This window comes from Lucilia cuprina, chromosome 4, assembly GCF_022045245.1.
Source record: "Lucilia cuprina isolate Lc7/37 chromosome 4, ASM2204524v1, whole genome shotgun sequence".
In the NCBI taxonomy this organism is placed as follows: Eukaryota; Metazoa; Arthropoda; class Insecta; order Diptera; family Calliphoridae; genus Lucilia; species Lucilia cuprina.
In genome coordinates, this window is record NC_060952.1 from 40,478,863 (window position 1) to 40,500,135 (window position 21,273).

Consider the following 21,273-nt stretch of genomic DNA (forward strand, 5'->3'; position numbering starts at 1 on the left):
GTTCCGGTTGTTTGATCTATAACTATTTACGACCTGGCGTAAAAGATAGATCGATATTCCTGCAATATGATTGCGATAGCACGTACAAACATGATCGTAATCTTACTGATAAAAAGGTAATCCTAAAATAAGCAAAATTGCCGACCACAATTAGAATATTTTTGTTAACGTCTTGGTGTTGCAACACTGATCTTCACTCATCTTAGAAGTAATAATGATCATAAATAAATATTATGGGATCTGTTTTATTAGTCTTTTGATCCATCATGCTTACAAGCTTGCTCTTGCAAAATATCCTATGTGCTGATCATTTTTACTGGCAGTTTTATACTTTATACGGTGGCCTCATGTATGGGACAGTACTTAAAGCCATTGTCCAACTTACTGTTGTTTTATCGGGAAAGTACTCAGTATGATCAGTCGGTCTGTAATTCTGCATGTTTATGGCCTTAATCATTTTTTAGTTAGTTTGAAAGGACGTGAATATACACCAAATCAAAAGAATTGCTTTTAAGCCTCTACCATGCCTGTTGTGCGCAAATCCATAAACTTCACTAAGCTAAAACACTGTTATATAATTAGTTTTTTTTTTTTGGCACTTTATACTTCTTTAGTAAGAGAGAAAAACATGTTGAATTTTACATATTTTTAAAAAATTTTAAACGACTAATTTGAGATTAAAGCTAGATGCTCATTTCAAGAAAAATGTATTATTATCGCAGCCTCAAAATATGAACACTAGGGTTGTTATGTCCATATGCTTTTGTACTTTAATCATTTATAAAGTTTCCCAGTAAAAATTTACATTGAAAAGTATTGAGTTAAAATGCTAATATGTTTGTAATACAAAATATTGGTCCAATACCCACCTTAAAGTATAACGATCGATTCAGAATCATTTTTTGAGTCGATTAAGACATGTCCGTCTGTCCGGCTGAGTGGCTGTCCATATAAACCTTGTGCGCAAGATACAGGCCGCAATTATTTAAAATACATCCTTTATTTAAAAATACATCCTTTTCCCAAATTTACCGAGGATCGACCAATATTTAACCCCCATTTAGAAAATTTTGTTTTTTTTATCAATAAATTGCTTAAATACTTTGGAATTGAGGTAAAATTCAACATAAAAGTTCCTTTATGAAAAATAAAAATCATGGTGTAGGGTATAATATGTTGGCCATGCCCGACTATACTTTCCTACTTGTTAATAATAAAAAAAAAGTCAGTGAGAATACAAACCAGGGACTTCGGTTTGTTAGTTAAGTGTTCTACTCACTGCACCACTGCTTAGCTATATTATTGCGCGTCAAATAATGGTTTTCAGATACAAAGTAATGTTGTTTTCTATTTTATAAAACATAATTCTTAACACGCAATTGAATAAAATGTGCAAACAAAATGACAAAGCCAAAAATAAAGTACTTCCATTTTATATTCAAAGAAAGTTATTACTCGAGTACTTCAAAGTAATGCATACGGTAAGGAAATACATACTCATTGAAAAGTTAAGCGTTATGGAAGTACAACCCATTACCAGGTTTTTGTTGGGTTTATTAAAATCATTTGCATGATTTATGTTCATTTGTTTAAATAAAATCAAAATTTTCGACAAAAATCTAATTATAGCAACAAAATGTAACATCACTAAAATGCGTTTTAATGTTGATTATATGAAAATGCAAAAATATATAAAAAAAATAAGTTTTTTTTTTAATTCCACATGTACATAATATGTAAGTATGTTGAGCTGTTGCAGCATTATTACATCAATAAACCAGGTGCTATAGCCGTTATGTTTGCTAAAAAGCTCTTGTTTGGTTTAGTTTTTTTACGACAAAAAAGAAAAAAAACTATTGCAACATTTCCCCTCTCTTTTGTTAAATATTCTTTTCACAAAGTATTAGAATATTTTAGAGGAGAATAAAAAAGAACACAGAAAATATAGCAGACATACAAAAAAATCTTTACACAGAGTATGAATTGAATGGAATAGAATTGAATTGGGTTGGGTTGGCTGTTGCACACTTTTGAACTGGTAGTAGGAAAACTAAATTTTACTACAACGACTATAGATTTATGATCCGTTATGTTTATTATGGTTTACTATTTTTTCCTACTTTTTTCAAAATCTGTTTTTTTTTTACAAAACTAAGCTGGTTCTTGAACATAAACTCTAAAATATTAGAGAGGCTGCTGGGGCTAAGTTTATGGCTTTGTCTGTATATCAGTTTGTATTTCTCTTTAATCTTATTACATTTAAGTATTTTCCATTGCATATTTTGTTTAATGCAAGTAACTAACTAACTGACTATCTAGTATGCTGATTATTATGTTTGTATATCTGTTTTGCTTTGGCTTCTTTACAATCTTTACTTATATTTCTTTTGAACTTTCTTCTAGACTTTTTCATCTCTATTTAAAAAACTAGACACTTTAACTAGTTGCTACATAACGTTTGAGGCAGAGTTAATGTTTTGAGCAGCCAAAGTCAGAGTTATGCATTTAAGTAGCGCCTGATTGAGTTTAAAGATTTATATGTACATCGAAAAAAAATACTACTGCTGTTGTAATATGAGTAAAAGAAAAGGAAAGAAAGTAAAAAATGTTACTGAATCCCATTATTTTTTTTTCTAGATCATCATTATGATTATATGGTTTTGCCTGTGATGAGTTTAAGTTTAATGATTTTTGCATTCTGATGCAATATCTGGCATATCTTTTTACTTTTTGTTACATGTTGTATTTTTTATTTCTCATCTTTTGTTAAGTGATTGCGTTTATTATGAATTATTACCTGCTTAGAAATATATTTTCAAATTGTTATTTCTTATATTTTAGTAAGGAGTGGGATAAGTGAATTTTTTATAAATTTAACAGAAATAAAGATAAAATTCACAAAAAAGTTAGTTGAAAATATCTTAGGTCGGGATCAGCATGTAGAGTAATTGAGGATTTGTAAACTAGGACTTTTTTGACGTTTTAGTTTTTTAAACTGGAACTTTTAGAATATTTTTATAATTAAACATTAACCCCCTTATTCATAAACAGCACTTTATTTTATAAAAAGTTTATAAAACAAAATTTCCATACGAAATTTGATTTATAAATCGTTTATAAAATAAAAATTTGTTAATGAATATGGGAGTAAAAATTTATAATAAAATTTAATCTTGTTCTCTTTAAGCTTTAGTTTAATAACCACTGATCTCAGTCCTTATCCTTACAATATATATTTTGTACTTTTTTACACAACTTGCATACTTTTACATACAATGTACGAGTGGAGTACGAGAATATGTATTTATATGTTGCTGCAGTTGTTGATTACTATTATAAAGTGTTAGATGTGATATTAGTTTTTGTGAACAGCAGAAAAGAAAATCTATAAATTTTTATAACAATAGCAAAATAAATTGCGAATCTTTGAGAGTGTATATTACCTGTAATTAAATAATATTATCTTTTGACACCTTTATAAGGCAATTCGTAAAAAATACATGCAAGCAACAACAATTACTTGAGAAAATGCAATGAATAGAAAATCTTAATATGGACTTTTACGGTTATTCAATATACCACTTCTTAGAATATGTTTAAATGTCTATAAGTTTTAGCCTAAGATGTCAAGATGTTGATGAGAATTATTTTTTCATATAATTCAATTACTGGTTGTGTGGTTTGTTTATAAACAACTTAGCATTTTTTTTTTTTTTTTTTTTTGCCACAAAACATGTTTTTGAGGTATCAATCACGATTAAGTAGACATAATTAACACTTTTTGAAAAGAAAAACTGTTTATTTTAATCTATTGATTTTTATGACAAATTACTTAAGGAGGAAGAAAAATCTAAGTTATGTTGATTTTATGTTTTAAAAGAAAACTGTTAAATAATTGTGAACATAATTGTATTAGTTCTAATATATAAGAAATTCGTTCACACCAAGAACGCAGTAGCAAATTTATTTCCTTTAATATTTATTTTATTGCTGAGAAATTCACTATTTTTATTTTATTAAAAAATTCTAAAACATCATCACGTTTGATCTATTTTTTTTAACATGTTTTTAAAATTATTAATAAAACCGCTAAAATGTTAGATCAAAAATTTTATTGCATCATGTTCGTTTCTTAAGTCTTTCGTTTTTCTCATCTCTCAAGTAGTTTAAATGTGTTTTAAGAGAAAAATTTTGCAATTTTGTTTAGTTAAGAAGTTATATTAGATAAACCACAACAACTGTTGTAGTTACCAACAAGATTGATTAACCATTTAAATGTTCTTCACCGCAAAAACATGTTAGACAAATGACCTTTTGTTAAAGTTTAAGGAAAGTATGCCATTATGCGGTAGTTAGTTATTTATTTTTTTCTCGGACTAGAGTTTGTGGACATTTGATTTAAAACTTTTTACATCGAAAGTGATGGGGAATACTTCTGGAGGAAGTTTATTCTACATACGAACAGTGCGGCTTAAGGATGAATTTTCCCTGAGTGTGTTCTTAAAGGCTGTCGTGTTTCCCTAATTTCATAGTATTATTACGAAAATAGATTGTGGGAGGGAAGATAGAGGGAGCAGAGTTTGTGGATATTTGATTTAAAACTTTTGACATTGAAAGTGGCGGGGAATACTTCTGGAGGAAGTTTGTTTTACATATGAACAGTACGGCTGAAGAATGAAATTTTCCCTTAGTTTGTTCTTGAAGGCTGTCGTGTGCTAAGTTAAAATATATGGGTATGGGGAACGAGTTCCCTAATTTCAGAGGAACACATTCCCTTACATTATTGATAGAACAGAGAAATACACCCCACAAGCTGGATAAACTACAATCACCGATAATTACCTTCGTTCTCTCTTGTACTCGGTCGAGAAGCTTCAAAATAGACTTCAACTCCCATACATGGGAGTTGTATTAGTAAGTAAGTTAGTTAGTAAGTTAGTTAGTTAGTTAGTTAGTTAGTTAGTTATTTAGTTAGTTAGTTAGTTAGTTAGTTAGTTAGTTAGTTAGTTAGTTAGTTAGTTAGTTAGTAAGTTAGTTAGTTAGTTAGTTAGTTAGTTAGTTAGTTAGTTAGTTAGTTAGTGAGTGAGTTAGTTAGTTACTTGATTGGTTGGTTGGTTAGTCCTAACTAAAGAAGTCGGTTATATTTCATATCCCTCTCAGTTGTAGACATGTACAGATGGACATGGCATATAGAGACAGAAATTTAATAACATTGATAGAGATAATGGTAGAATATAGAATATTACCAATCTTCTTCCACCTTAGAACTTTGTGTTTATGCTACGAAATCTGGCAACTTTCCAACACTCACTCCTAAAATACAATATAAATTGCAACTTAACTAAATTTAACAATTGGGTTAAAAAGAGACAAAACGAAAAACTCCAACTGGGTGAAAAGAAATAAATGTTCTGGTGGCACATGAATATAATATCCAAACAAGAAGAACTACAAATAAATATTACAAAACGGAAAGAACAACCGTTTATTTCTTTTGTTGGTTTGTTATTTTTTCATCTTTCAAAATGCATGAAGGGCAATCATGCTTTAACATGTCTTTAAACATAAGAAAGAAAAAAACATCCTGATGCCACAAAAATTATCAGCCAAGCAGAAAATGAGCAAAAAGCAAATAAGATTGTGTTCGAGCTGTAAAGCAACTGAAACAAGAAAAAGTTATACAAGTAGCCAAACACTACATTTAACTCTTGTTTTACCCTATACGACAACAATGAGGAAGATATCATACGTTTGTGCAGATATTTGGAACATTCAAAATAATATTGTTCGGAAATACACATTCTCTGAATTTTCTTTTAGTCAAAGTTAAGCTTGTAATAAAAGTTCAAATCTCTATACTAATAATAACTGGGAAAAATTTGATATATGTTATATTTTGCTCCATAGAAATCGGCAGATAATTCACATAGTCCTTTGATATAGTCATAGCATATGTAGTGCAACATATAGCCTAACTTAAGCAACATTACTTTCTTACTTTTTTGTTTACTTTTGTAATTTCACAGACAGACAAAGTCTGGTTATTTATTTATATTTTTTTTTAACATTTTGTAATTTTTTTTCCTTTCCATGGCTTTAAAATGTAAGTTTAGGAAAACTGTGAATAACTGTTTAAGTTAAAGTTAAACAAGTGCTTTAGTTTAGCACGGCCACTAATAATTTATTTCTCGTTTAAGTGGCTTAGACGAACGACGATTTTAGTTGCTAGACAAAAGCCAGTTCGTTCTTTTTTTTTGTTAATTTTTTTTGTGAAATTTCAGTACACCTGATCTGTTTGTCGTGTCATAGTTGTTGTTGCTGTTACTTGTTTATTTCTTGCATTAGCGGTTGTTTGATTGCGGTTTGTGGTAAAAGCCATTTAAAGTCTACAGGGAATTTTGAAAATGACAGCTAGTTTAAGAATTTTCTCCTTTTGTTCATTCTATTTGAATTGCTTAAGAATTTCACTATAAATTATGATTTTAATTTTCGAATGCTTATTGTGTTGTTAAAGATACTTCTTTATTGGGATTTAAGTGGGTGTATTTTTCTGTTTTTTTTCGCGTTCATCTTCAAAAATTGTAATTATTTGTGTTGTCGTTTTATGTTTGTATATTTCATTTCAAATTTAACCTACTTGTTTAAATGGTAATGGTGAACGTTTGTTTGTTCGTTCGGTCATTGGTGGCAAAATGTTTAAATATAAATTATCTTTAATGTTTAATTTGGTAAATTGTTTGAACTTCTTGTCATAAGTTTTAAGGCAAATTGGTTAAACGTTGTTTATGTAGCCAATTAAATTTTATTTAAGCGTTAGTTAAATCATTGTTTGTCACTTAATTTAGAGGGGATTGAAGTTTTTTATAATTTAGCTTAAGCGACAATCATAACTTTTTGTTAAAATAACCTAAATTGTTAAAGGTTAACATCTATTCATGCAAAACATGGCAATGACTTGCATTTACTAAACAACTTAGTTTATAATGACTACATATCATGTGCATTGTTAAGAAGGATCCAAATAATAATATTATAATATATTATATAAGTACTTACCTTTTAGCCCAGACATATTGTTTTTGAATTTTGTTTTTAACGCCCAAAAAAAAATGTTTTCTTTTTTTTTAAACAAATAATAATTTATTAGCAAGCACTTATCTCACTGCCTATTTGTAAGCGAGAATGGTAAGTACTTGCGTCCAATGTCAATCCCGTGTAAAAAATGTAAGTTAAAAAAGATTAAAAAATCATTAGAACTATTAGAATTAAAATAACTAAATAAAATTTTAATAAAAAATCTTTGCAACTAATTATGGCAAATCCAATCTTTAAATTGTAAACAAAATTCAAAATATTATGGAAAGTTTATAACAGCTTGTTACTTTCTAAATACAATTATTACACAATACTCATTTTTAACAAATTTCCGCAGAAAAAAATGCACTTTTTATATTAGAATCTAAAGCAGAAAAAGGTTTTATTCAGATACGGAAAAATCAGTTCTATAGTGACATTTTTAGCAAATTTTTAAAATAAAATGTAAAGCAATAGAGCAGTCTATAGACCACGGAATATACACATAGATAAACCAGTCCATAGACTAGTCTATAATGTATTCCACAGACTATTCTAAACTAAACTATTCTGAAGACTAGTCTGTAGACTTATCCATATATAGTTACGGAACTAAACAGTAGACTATTCAATATAATTGTCCATTGATTAGTCAGAAGACCAGTCTATATACTAGATTATGGAATAATACATGGATTAGTCTATCGACTAGTCCATTAAACAGCTAATAGAACAGATAATCCTCAATTGGTTAGTAAAAAGACAAAATTAGTCAATATATAGAATGCTAGTCAAAAGTGTGGAAAATAGAAGGACCACAGGAATATACTCAACATTTACTAATATATGAATAGTCTGATCAATATACCAGTTGGTAGAGTTGACTATACGAAAAACTAGGCAATAGATTGTTCAATAAACTAATCAATAGACTAGTTGCGAAGCTAGTCAACAGACATTCACAATAGTCTATTTAATAGATTAGTCAATAAGGTTATAAATTGTCTGATCAAACGAGTATTTGGTAGACTAGTCAATAGTCTGTTCAATAGACTAGTGAATAGGCTAGTCAACATAATATATAATAGACTAGTCAATAACCTTATAAAAAGGCCGATCAAAAAACTCTATTCAATGGACTTATTAATAAACTAATCAATAGCATATCTAGACTAGAAGATTAATTAGTAAACTTCTAAACAGAATAGTCAATGGACAAGTAAATAGACTAGGTATAATTAATATACTAGTCAATATACTAGTAACTATACTAATCAATAGAATAGTACATGTTGTAGTCAATAGACAGGATAATAGAATTGTCCTTAGGCTAATCAATTGAGAAATGAAATTATCAGTTTTCCATGCCTGACCTAGTATCTTATAGTATTTTACATAGATACATTTGTTTGTTTTTGTACATACTACATACATAAATATTTAGCTGTTTTAATACGTTTGCATAATAAACTTTACCTTTAAAATTCATTGCCAAATTGTAATTCTGTATTTTGTTTTTTTTTTTTCTAAACACAGTTTTGACCTTATATGGTAATTTCATACAGTTTCATTGCTTTAGAATTGTTTTAGATTTTCTTTCTTTATTTTCCATAGTTTTGTTTTTTTTTTGTCATTTGAACAATTCTTTTCAACCGTTTTGTATATTGGCCTGGTTCATTTGTTTGGCTGGCAAAACAATAGAAATGCTAAAATGTTAAGCTTGCTACCAACAGCGGCAAGTAACTGTTTGTTTTTTTTTTTTTTTTTGCTTGTGTGTCTATTGAAGTGTTGTCATATATGGCAATATGCAATTTTCATAAATGTGCTAATATTATGGGCATATTTTACAATGTTTAGTTTTTTGTGGCTGTGTGAGTGTTTCTTTTTTTTCAGCAATTTTATTTAAATTTTCTTATTTTGTTTAGCTGGTTGTTTTGTTGTTTTAAAACAAAAGAATATTAATTTTTATATATTTTTAATGTTTTGTTAAATTTTGTGTTCTAGTTAATCGGTTAAGATCATGGGTTTCAATTGCACTAAATTTTTTTGGTTCTCAACGTTTTTTTATATTATTATTAGGACAATTTAGTTTAATTTTATGGTTTTGTTTAAACGTTAAATATTATCGCAATTTTATAGATTTTCAAATATTTTTATTTTAGAAAATTGTGTAAATAATAAGCAGAAATGTTTACAAAAAGGAACAAATATGGGAGTGTTATTTATTAATAAAAATGATATGATTTCGTTGTACATATTTATTTTTTAATATAGTTTATTTTTATGTATTTTTTATTTAATAAATATTTCAATTTATAGTAATTTTTTATAATTTTTATTTAATTTTGTTTTTTATTTTTCCTTTTATTTTTAGTTTTAAGTCAACATGTCTTCCAGCCGCACCACAAAAATCTTCTCATACACCTGCCATCAACGTATAACATATTTATCAGCTTTATATTTAGTTTTTGTTTTGCTATTAAAATGTCACAAAGTTGCTGGTGTTTTAGGCAAATCACAGATGTGTGAAGTGGAAACGGGACAAACAAATATAATATTGGATATAGAGGAGAGTAGAGGTGATTGTAAGTATTGACAAATATATATCTAATTAAAAAACAATTTTTAAATATTAATAAAATTAAAAAAAAAATTAAATTACCTAGCAAAAACTCGGCAAAAGCTTGTACTTATATAATTACTTACTTTTCAATAACTCCTATTTACTATCTGCCTTACTTCGGAATTTTTAAGATATAAATCCTATATACATATATAGAATAGAAATGTTGTATTTTTATTCAACTGCGATGTTTGGTTAAACTCTCGATTGCCACCTTAATTTTATAAATCCTAAGTCTAACGTTGAAAAATTTCTTGATTTCACAATCATCTTAAACATTACACCCATTTTTATAGTTTTTTTCTTTTATACCTATTATTTATCTATTTTTTTACAACATAAAATAAATTCTTACACTTGTTAGTGATGGTGCTGTGCTGTGCTGTGCTGCACTGCTGTTCTTCATACAAGTGAAAATTAATTACATTTTTAATTAAAGCAAATGGTAGTAAAAAAATGTACTATAAACAAGGTTGATCTTATCTAAAATCATGTTAGTTAGATTTATATAAAAAATTGTTGAACAAATTTCAAATTACAATTTGTGTTTAAACATAAAATTAAATGTCGTTTTGATTAACTGTGATTAATCAGTTTCTAGATAATTTTTTCTAATAAAAAAGGAAGCTTAGAAAAATTTAAGTTAAAAAGGAAAGTTTGTAATTAAATCATTAAGGCAGCTCATGTGAATATTTAAAAGAATCGTAAATTGTATTTTTAAATTTTTCAAGTTTTAAGGCCATGTTCTATGGCAGCATGATAACTGTTCAAAGTTTGTCCACTTTGTATTTTCCTTAAACATTAATTGCCAAAATTAGTAAACCTTTAATAAATTGTTATGAATAAAGCTCTAAAACATTATTTTAAGGGCCTTATTCATAACAATTTATCAAAGGTTTATAAACCACTCAAGCATAAGACAGTAAAAGTTTTAGAAGAAAAAAAATCCAAAAAGCATTTTCAATACAATTTCCTCTTGAACCTTTTTTATTGTTCCAAAAACGATTACAACATCAATATCAAATGTTATTTTAAAAACAACACATGCCATTTCAAGTAGCCCCCCAGTAATTTAACATGTTATTCTTTTGAATTATTTACAACAATTTTTTAAAATAATAAATACTAAACAAAAGGAAAATATAGAATAAAATAAAACTAAACTAAACATCCCATACGTAATAAATATACAGAATAAATACCGAAAGAAACAGCCCAAACAAACCAAAAAGACAAGAGGCACATGTCTGATGTGTTTTGGAAGTAAAAGTAATAAACATTTAGAGAGGAAGAACTTTTTGTTTGTATTCTTTAAAGGATAGAGAATAAATAGCATACAAATATGAAAAATGCATTTAACAATTGCAGAAAAAGAAATTCAAAATTTATGCCACAGGCTACAAACTTGTATTAAGAACAAATTTATATTTTCTACTCAAAAACACACACATGTGAGTGTATTTGTGTCTTTTTTAAAAACTGAAATTCTAACTGTTTATGCTTTAAACCTTTAACAAATAAGTTTTATTAAAGCTTTTTTATTCTGTTTTCTTTAGCATCATTTGAAATGCTGTTTTTTCGGGGGGTATTATAAATATGTATTTAAGTTATAGACATGTAAAGATTTACAGTTTTTTTAGTAAAACGAGGGCTGAATAGAAAATTTTCAAGATCAAATATTTTATCAAGAGCGAATAAAGTTCATACCAAAAACACTTTTATACTATAAATAAGCCTCCTACATATGATCAGGGCAAGGTTTTCTATGCAAATGCATGTTTGTAGTCAGTAACTCAAAATAACTTTTAACTAATTTTCATAACGAATCAAATAATTTTTTACAAAATGGCATCGAATTGTTTTTGCATATTTTTGCATATTTTGTTATAAATGCATATATTTCTAAGATTTTTATAGAATATTTTGCATATGCTTTTTCATAAAGCAGTCCTTAAAAATGTGTACATTTGTTGTCAAAAACCTAAGATCTGAATATCCAGCATATGGTGCTTTGTACACAGACCTGTTCGAAGAGAGATTTATCTAACCCATTAGGTATAGGATATATCCATCCTTAAACCAACATTCCCTCCCCGCGATTTTGGGTATTCAACCACAGCCACTACGTGGATCCCGAAGGAACCTTAATCAACTGACCAGCTAGGACATAGTACTGCTGGCAACTGACCACCCGTAGTGCCAGATTATATGGTACTGTGTTTAGACCTGATGCCAAATCATTCCGAGGGGAAGCCAAGGATACACTTGACATTACCAGTTTATAGTCCCGGCAGACTAGAGGTATTGGTAGCACCTCTTTACCCGGGGATTGCTATACACCATGATGGAGATTTCATCATGGAAACATGCCCCCGGGGGGAGTTTATTAAGACAATCTTGTTTGAAAAATTCAGCGATCTTCACCGACATCAATTCATGGCTTTTTTTGGTGATGGATAATTTTTATCTATACTCAACTCCTCATTTAAAGATTATACTGCTCTTATTTGAAATGTAATTCCTAGAGACAATCCTTAGCATTTTTTGATATTCATTTTCTGATCGGTTCTAATATCAGTTGTTTATAAAAGAATTTGGTTTGGCATTCAATAGAATTTATCTGTTTGAAAAATTCACCGATATTCGTCGACATCAATTCATGGCATTGCCTAACGATGTACAATGTTTAACTATATTCAACTCCTTTTTGAAGATTGTGCTCTAATTTTAAATGTAGTGCTTAGATCTGATCGGTTCTTATACTTAGTTCATTCTCTTCTTCGTTAATGACTTGTTAATAAAGAAGGATAAAATGTTTTTGCTGTTCTGTCCTCTTGGTCAGACAAACAGAACTGTGTATTGACTGTTGTAGTCTTCTCATGAGGGTTAATACAATCCGCCGTATATTGCTAGTGGATGTAAAGAAATCTCTTTCAAGATTTCAAATCAACTCTCGTTGGGTGGTGAAGTTTCCTTCTTGTTAAGGGATCAAGATAAGAATCTAAGTTATGTTTCAGAAAATAAGGACAATGAAACTTCACTTTCATTCTCATTTCCATGCTTGCAGCGATATTAGATCCAAATATCTTTGGAGATATGTTATTCAATTTACATAACTGAATTTAAGGAATTGATCATTGGCCATAAGACCTATAATATGTTTTCCTCCCAACATTTTCCAATCAAATGACAGCAAAATATAATCTCTAAGGAGCACAAAACAAGATCAGTAAAATTATTGAAAGTCTGTGCAAGAGAGTTAATAAACGATAATTCTCTGCAATTTATTTTAAGAGAGGGAGAGAGAAGCATAGGTATTGTGTATTTTACAATATCAAAGCAAACAGTGGAACCAAAATTATCGTATAAAGATTACATTGTTAAGGAAACGTTTCCAATCAAAAAGCCTAAAAAACTTCGAAAAATTTTCTATAAATTTGTTTTGTTTTTGAAAACCATCCTCGTATACTAAATATCAAATTGCTTAAAAATAAAACTAAATAAGCAGTTTACTGTACTTTACTACTATTGTCATTTCCTATAACGTTTTTTTTTGTAATTTTTTTTCTTTTATTTAAAATTATACTAAAAATTTGTTTAGACATGCGTTTTTGTTAAATAACTTTGTTGGCAACATTTTAAATTGATTTTTAAGAAACAATTTTTTTTCTGTTTTCTTGCAAAAATAAATCTTAAAAAAACTATTGTTTTCTTTGTGAAAAAAATATATAGACAAAAAAAGGCCTTAAAGAAAAATTTACTTTTTTTAATTCAAATTACCATACACAACATATATTGTATTATTCTTGTTGCATGCAACAATATCTTGTTGTTTATTTAGAAAAATACTGACTACAAATAATTGTAAGGTTTCACGTGCTTCTTTTCAACTTTAGCTGTGGCATGTAACTCAAACAATCAAAACATAGTTAAATAATAATTTTTCTTTCTTGCAAAAATTTTAGGAAAAAGAAGAAGAAATATAAAAAATAAAATACCGCAGGATATAAAATAAAAAAAGAAAAAGAAGAATTTTTACATGTACTATAGATCTGGAATGAATAAAAGACATTGCATTTGTTGTCTTTAAAGACACCAAAGTGCTGGAATTGCAGCATCTCAGCAGCAAAAATAACACACCCTAAAAACCACACATAGTAAATGGCTTAAATGCAATAATATACATATATACATACATACAAACTATTAAGACACAAGTCTGTTTATAGAAGAGAATAATTACCCGGTAGTTCGAAATACCCGTTACAAATGGCTCTGCATTATGCCACTTTTGATGTTGCTAAATAAGCTGATTTTCTGCACTCTAAAATGTCTCGGAATATTTAAGTAATAATTGATTACTATTTAGATTACCAGAAGACACTAAAGTGGCTATTGACTTCTTCTTTGCTTTATAAACATTGTACAAAATTCATATATTTGAAAAAGACCATTTGTGTAAACTGCTGTATAAAAGGATTCCAAACGCCACTGGTAAAACTTTAAGGAACTTTAACAAATTACAATTAGAACGACAAGCGACAAGACTTCAAAATGCAAATATTCATTTTGAAGCTTCGAAATAATAAATGATTAAAAATCTTAATTTTATAGATTTTTACTTCTTAAAGTAATAAAATGTTATTGCTTTTAATGATTCAAGCTGCAGTTTTGTCGCTTTTACGCTTTAATTATAATTAGTAATAAAAAATGTTTCTAGCTTATAACTTGCTATACATTCATACTCGTTTACGTTACATTCACATATTTATACAATGTGGTTAGTTTGTAGTTTTTTGTTTTTATTCCAACAGTTTGAAATGCTGCCTGGTAAATAAAAGCTATAATAATAGGGTTTTTCTTTTCCGTTTTTTTTTTTCTTACTTCTTCTTACTTTACCTAGAGTTAAATAAATTTAATACACGCATCATCTGCAAATGTTCATACTTTTATTTATTTCAGTGTGTATGTGTATATATAGTGTTTACCAAAGTTTTATGCATGTCTTAACATATTTAATACCTAAAGCTTCCTCTTCGTTGTCTTCCCTAAATGGCGTCACGTTTTTAGCTTCTTGTATCCCCCAATATCTGTTTATCACATTAGAGAAGGAGACCAACAACTACTAGAAGGATTGAAGGAAAAAAAAGACTGTTGCTTTATATTTGCAAAAAAAAAAAATATTTTAAGAGGGAAGGAATGTCTGAATTTTAATATGGAAACTAAAGAGCTTTTTGTTGCTTTCATTTTCAGTATAAGTTTTATAAGATCATAAAGTCTCTTATCCTACGAAAATCATTCAATTATTTATATGAAAATTTCTATGTAATAAAGTAACTGCAATGTAAAAAGCTTTATATAAGGTAGCTTTTTGAGAGACATATTAATGTTTTCTGTACTAACTTTCCGTGGAAAACTTTATATCATAACGTTCCTTGCTCCCTATATATCTATTTGTGGAAATGCTTTATATAATAAAGTACTTGCGAAGAAGCTTTATATAATAAAGCTCCTTGTAAAAAAAAAAACTTTTTATTGAAAAGTTTCATATTATATTCTTTTAAGATTTATTTTAAAGCATATTGTGTTAAAGTATAATAATGAAGCTTTTTGCAAAAAAGTTTTATAATAAAGCTTTTTGTGAAAATGTTAGAAGATAAAGTTTGAAATAAATACTAAACTTGATTGTAATAAACTTTACACAATTAAGTTTTATCAAAAAAAATCTTTACGTAACAAAGCTTTTGTGACAAATGTTTTTGTAAATACCCTTAGTATGTTACAGCTCTACGAGAAAAAGCTCTACATACATTTTTGTAAAATTATTTTATATAAAAAAGCGTTAAAAATGTTTTTTGTGAAAGAGCTTTATATAATAAAGTATTTCTTAAACAAGCTTTATATAACAAAGCTTTTTAAAAAAAGCTTTATATAATAAAGCTTTCTGTAGAAAACTTTACATAATAAATTGAAAAAGGCCAAATGGATTTATATAATAAAACTTTTTATGAAACATCTTTACATAATCAAGCTTTTCGTAAAAAAAAATAATATAATAAAGCTCTTTGTAAAGGCTTATATAGTAAAGCTTTTTGCTCAAGCTTATTTAATATAGCTTTTTGCAAAGGGCTCTATAGCTATGCTTTTTGATTAAGCTTATTTAATATAGTGTTTTGCAAAAGCTTTTATAATAAAAATCTTCACATAAGTAAGCTTTTTTGTAAAGTTAAAGCTTCATGTAAAGCTTTTTTGTAAAGCTTCTTGTGAATAATAAACCTTTTTTAAAACGTTTTTTACAAAGTTTTTATTAAAAATTGTTAACGTGTGTTGTTATAAGGAAAGCCTTTTTACTATACTTCAGTATTTTGCACAGAATTTTAGTAGGCAGACCTTCTTCTACTATTTCCAGCCTACTTGTATTTCTTCTCCATGTTTCTTAACCAAAAAACTTTCAGCTTTAATTTTTCTTTGTTTTTTCTTTTATTTTAACTAAAAGTCTTTGACTACAAATATTGTGGATCTAAAACAGATTTTTTTTTCTTATTTATTTCTATTCACCAACTCTTAAATACAATATTTAACTGATGCATCAATTTCGATATCAAAACTGAATTTAGAAAAAAAAATATACTAAACATGTTTAAGGCTGTATTCTTACAAATGAACATGAAGAAACAAGGCGTATTGCTGCGTATTTGTTCGTTTTCATTAAGAAAAAAATATAAGGATTTTTTCTCGTCGTTTTTCTTTCTACTGATTCATTTGATTCCAATCTATGATTAATGAAACAGTTCATGTTAAGTGTTTTTTGTTTTAACCAAAGCCATGTTAAGGTGACTTTATAAAAATGTGTGTGCTGAAATAAGAACAAGCCACCTTTAAGAATAGGAATGGGAGTTGATGAAGAAAAATTGAGGTTTTTCTTTATAGAGAATTTATTTATGTTGGTGGGTGTTGCTAAAAATTTGATTTAGGTATTAAAATAAGAGCATTATCTGGAGTTTTTTTTTTAATGAAGCTTGAAAGATTTAGATTAATTTTTTTTATGTTTAATAAATATTTAATAGTTTATATGTGAAAACAAAATTATAATTGAGATTAGGTAGACTTTAGCTTTATGAAACAAAAGACTTAAGACAAAAACTTGTTAGAGTGCCAGTGTAAAAATAAGGCTAAAATTAACTTAATTCATAATTTTATAATTTAGTTAAATTCTCTTAACATTAAATTTTTCTAAAATAAAGACAAAATTCCACTTTCTAACAATTATGAGAGTTTTCTGAAACGCCTCATAAAACTTTCCTAAATTCATTTTCATTTCTCTTCAATTAATTTAAATGTAACCTTCTCACGCAAATTACCAACGCCCGTTTGTATTCCTTTAATTTGTTAAGAAATCTTAATGAATTTAAATGTGACTCATCAGTTTATATCCGTTTATATTGAGATACATGGGGCAACATTTTTTGCTCTATGTTTGTTACTTTTATTTGTCTAGTAATGAAGTTAATTTGAAACTTTGAAAACTTTTAACTTAATTTTCAACAAACACGCTACTATTACCGCTCAAATAATACTAAGTACCATATACAATTTTCTCTGTACACACATTCATATCAAATGTATATTATTTTTATACAAACATTCAAAACTACTAGTTTATATTCGTATCTATCTAAATATCTATTCGACTGCCTACACTCATGTGTACTTTTTTAAAATATCTAAGAGTTCTTACATCTTCTTTACCCTAGTGTTTAAAGTTCTTAAGTCGTCGTACGTGCATGTATTTGTCAGTTAAAACTTTAAGTATTAATAATTTGTCTTAAGGCACAGGTAACGAAGAAAAAAAGCTCAGTTTTTTTTAACTTCATCTAACCCATCATCTTTGTGGATGTCTTCGTCATCAGCCTCATCACCATCATCAGTGCACACATCAGCAGCACCATCTCTATTATTATATTCTTCTATTACACTTTTACTATTTCAAATTGCTGTTGATGCTGCCGTTGGTGGTGCTGATTTTTTTACTTGCTGGTATTCTTTTTTTATAGTTTGTTATTAGACTTTCATTAAAATCATAAATTCAAGTCCAAATTTTAACTTGTTTAGAAAAAAATCTTATAAACATACTTCTTCTTTACAGTGAAAGAAATTATTTAAGATGTGAAATATAGATTAATTTAATAAAGCTTTTTGAAAAAAAACTCATATTTAAATAAAGTTTAGAATAAAGTTTGATTATATTATCTTTCTAATAAATAGTTTTATTATATAGAGCTTTTGCGAAAAAGTTTGTTATATGAAATTTTGGGAAAACTTTATTATGAAAACTTTAAAAAACGCTTATTTTAAAAGAAGCTTTAATGGAAAGTTTTATTATAAAAAAAGCTTTTGTGATAAGTATTATTATATAAAACTTTTAAAGAAACTTTATTGTATAAAACTTTTGAAGAAACTTTATTGTATAAAACTTTTGAAGAAACTTTATTGTATAAAACTTTTGAAGAAACTTTATTATATAAAGCTCTTGAATAAAACTTTATTATATAAACATTATTATATATATGATATAAAGCTCTTAAATAAAGTTTAACTATATAATGATTTTGACGAAATCTTTATTATATAAAGCTTTATTATATAAAGCTTTTGAAAAAAGCATTATTTTATAAATCTTTTGAAGAAGCTTATTGCATAAAAGTTTATGCCGTAAAACTTTTGAGAAAAGCTTTATGAAATAAAGATTTTGAGGAAAGCTTTATGGAATAAAGCTTTCGAGGAAAGTTTATAATATTAGAGAAAAGGCTTTATTACATAAAGTCTTTAGATAAAACTGTTTATGTTAAAGTTTTTGGAAAAAAACGTTATTTTATAACAACAAGGGAAAAAATATAACTATATAAAGCTCTTTTGAAAAAAGATCTATTATACATAGATTTTTGTGAAAAGCTCTATTATGTATATAAAACTTTAAGAACAAGTCGCCATTATCTACAACTGAGAAATAATAGCTTTGCTTTTGAGTAAAAATATCATTTCAGTTCAGCTGCATATCTTAAAAACAACCTTTACATAAAGCTTTTAAAAGAGATGTTCTTAAAACAATGCTTTATTTGATTAATGTTATAAAAAAACGAATATGACAATTTTTCTCCATGTATTTTTGTTCCCTATATAATTTTCAAATTATTTTATAACGAATTTTTCCCTAAAGCTTTACAAAAAAAAAATCTTAAATTTAAAGCACATGCATGTACTTGTATTACGTGGTAATTTCACTGTAAACTATTATAAATGTTCAGAGTAATTTGAGATTTTTTTTCACTTACATTGTAATATTTAAGTTTAGTTTCGATTTTTTTTTTTTTGCTGTTGATTTTTCTACTTTAAAGTAAAGTTAAAATTTTTCCATAATCATAGACAAGTTTATGATGCTGCTATTGTTTGTGGGATATAGTTCGGGCTTGTGCAACATTGTTGTATAAATCAGACATGGGATATTGTTAATTTAGAATGGACATTTTGAAAATTATGGTTAAAGTTTGTTTTCTTTGCTCTTCAAGAGTTAAATAACAAAGGAATTGGCTAAATTTCCAGTAAGTTTCCTTCATAAAGCAAAAAATATAGAATAAATCCATAAGCCATAAAATAATCTAGAAACTAGTCTAATAAAAAGTCTCCAGCCTAGACTTAAAAAAGGCCGTAATTGAGACTATTAAATAGAGTTTAGAATATATATAGATATTATAAAATAGATCATAGTTGTAACTATATAGTAGACTATAATCAAGATTATAGAATGGACTACTGTCTAGTCCATACTATTTAACAGACTAAAGAAAATTCTATGAAATGTATTACTCATAGTCCTAACTATAGCAAAAGTCTATTGGTCCTATTAAAGACAATTTATCAAAAGTTTGTAAGACAAATTTTCATAAAAATTTTGTTCTATAAACTTTAGATAAGTTGCTATGGATAAGGCAGTATTTTGTAAACAATACACTCTATGGCATACAGTCTGGAAAATTTATTGGTCTAAAGTTGAAACTAATCGTTTCTTAGTTTTGATGTTAAAAACCCCACTGCAATATTATGACAAAATTACTATTAAGTTGTACTGCTTATTTCTTCTTTACCTCAACAATTATATTACCAATTAGCTCTAGAAGAAGCATAACAAATATAATAATAAAATCGTAATTAAAAAAAAATATATAAAAATATATATTTTTATTTTTACTATGCCATAAAATAGTTTTATTATCCTTATTAACATTACTTTTTCAAATTCAACATAATTTAAATTTACCAAGAATTTTAAAATAATATAAAACATAATTTTGCTAATAACAAACGACATAATACAAATCAAATAACATCCGTATGTTTTCTACTAAGACCAACAATTTAATCCATTATTTATGACTTTAAAACATAAAGAAAAACAGAAAAAAATACCTACTGAACAATTTAAATCTTAATATACAGTAAAATCAAAGAAGCAAGATTTATAACTTTAAGGACTTTGGACACTAAAAAACTTCAAGTGGCATTCATAAACACCAATGTTTTACATTGATTTATTATTGCAACGGCAGCACAGCAAAAGTTGCAAAAACATAAAATCTTTAAAATATAAAAACAAGTGTTAAAAGAAAATCTGGCAAAAAAAAGTTCGAAAAAAAACTAAACTAAAGAAGATTACCAACCGATGGGCCATAAAAATGAGTAGTAGTAATCAAGAAAGTTGACTTGTCTGGTTCGTATGTTTTCTTTTTTCACATGATCATGATGATCAGGATGCCAGTCAGTAGCTAAATACAACAACGATTGTATAACAAAAATGTTTAAGCTATACAATAAACCTAAATAATATAAACGAAAAGAAATCAGAAAAGACCTTTTATGACGACACTGAACTTCCTTTTTTTTCTGTTTAAGTATTATATAAATTTTTTTTTTGGTATAATCGAGTTTGTATTCAAGGTTTTTAACACCTTAATTGTGTTGCATACATTTTTATCTTATTTTTATTTTTCAAAAGGTTTTTACTTTTATTTTTTTATTTTTATTGTAAATTTTTATAGAGGAATTGGCTTAACATGAAAAAAATAAATCAGAAAAAACACAAAAACTTAAGATTTACAACATTATTTAGTTTGATGAGTTTTATTTTTAGTTTCATTATAAATCCCCGCAAATGTCTGGTATCTCACTCTTCATTAACTTTATTAAAGGGACTTATTGCCCCACAACAAAATTAACAAAAGGGTTTTATAAATATATTTTTATTTTTCTTTACTTTTTTCCATTCTTTTGCTGAAAATTATTAATGACTTTAATACACACATTATGTGTTACACTTAATTGTTTTTTAATGTTATTTGTATTTTTTTCTCAAAAGGATAAATATTTTTAGTTATTTATCAAGGTATGAGAGAAAAGCAGCTGTCATAATGATTTGAAAATATTTTATAATTAGAGGTTTTTAAAAGGTATAGTTTTTATGAAATTAACAACAACAAAAGTGTATTTGATTAATTATTAGTTTGTTTAAAAAACATTCAGAA

The 21,273-nt window shown here is 27.1% G+C and overlaps 1 protein-coding gene across 3 annotated transcripts in view; it reads left to right on the plus strand.

The window, feature by feature from the left end:
• LOC111690997 (cadherin-99C) overlaps window positions 1-21,273 on the plus strand; it is a 199,427-nt gene that overhangs the window by 105,627 nt on the left and 72,527 nt on the right. For all 3 annotated transcript variants that reach the window (XM_046948607.1, XM_046948606.1, XM_046948605.1), the window contains one exon: window positions 9,449-9,659. In XM_046948607.1, the coding sequence (XP_046804563.1) occupies window positions 9,461-9,659 (199 nt within the window). In that variant the 5' untranslated portion in view covers window positions 9,449-9,460. The remainder of the gene's footprint in view (window positions 1-9,448; window positions 9,660-21,273) is intronic.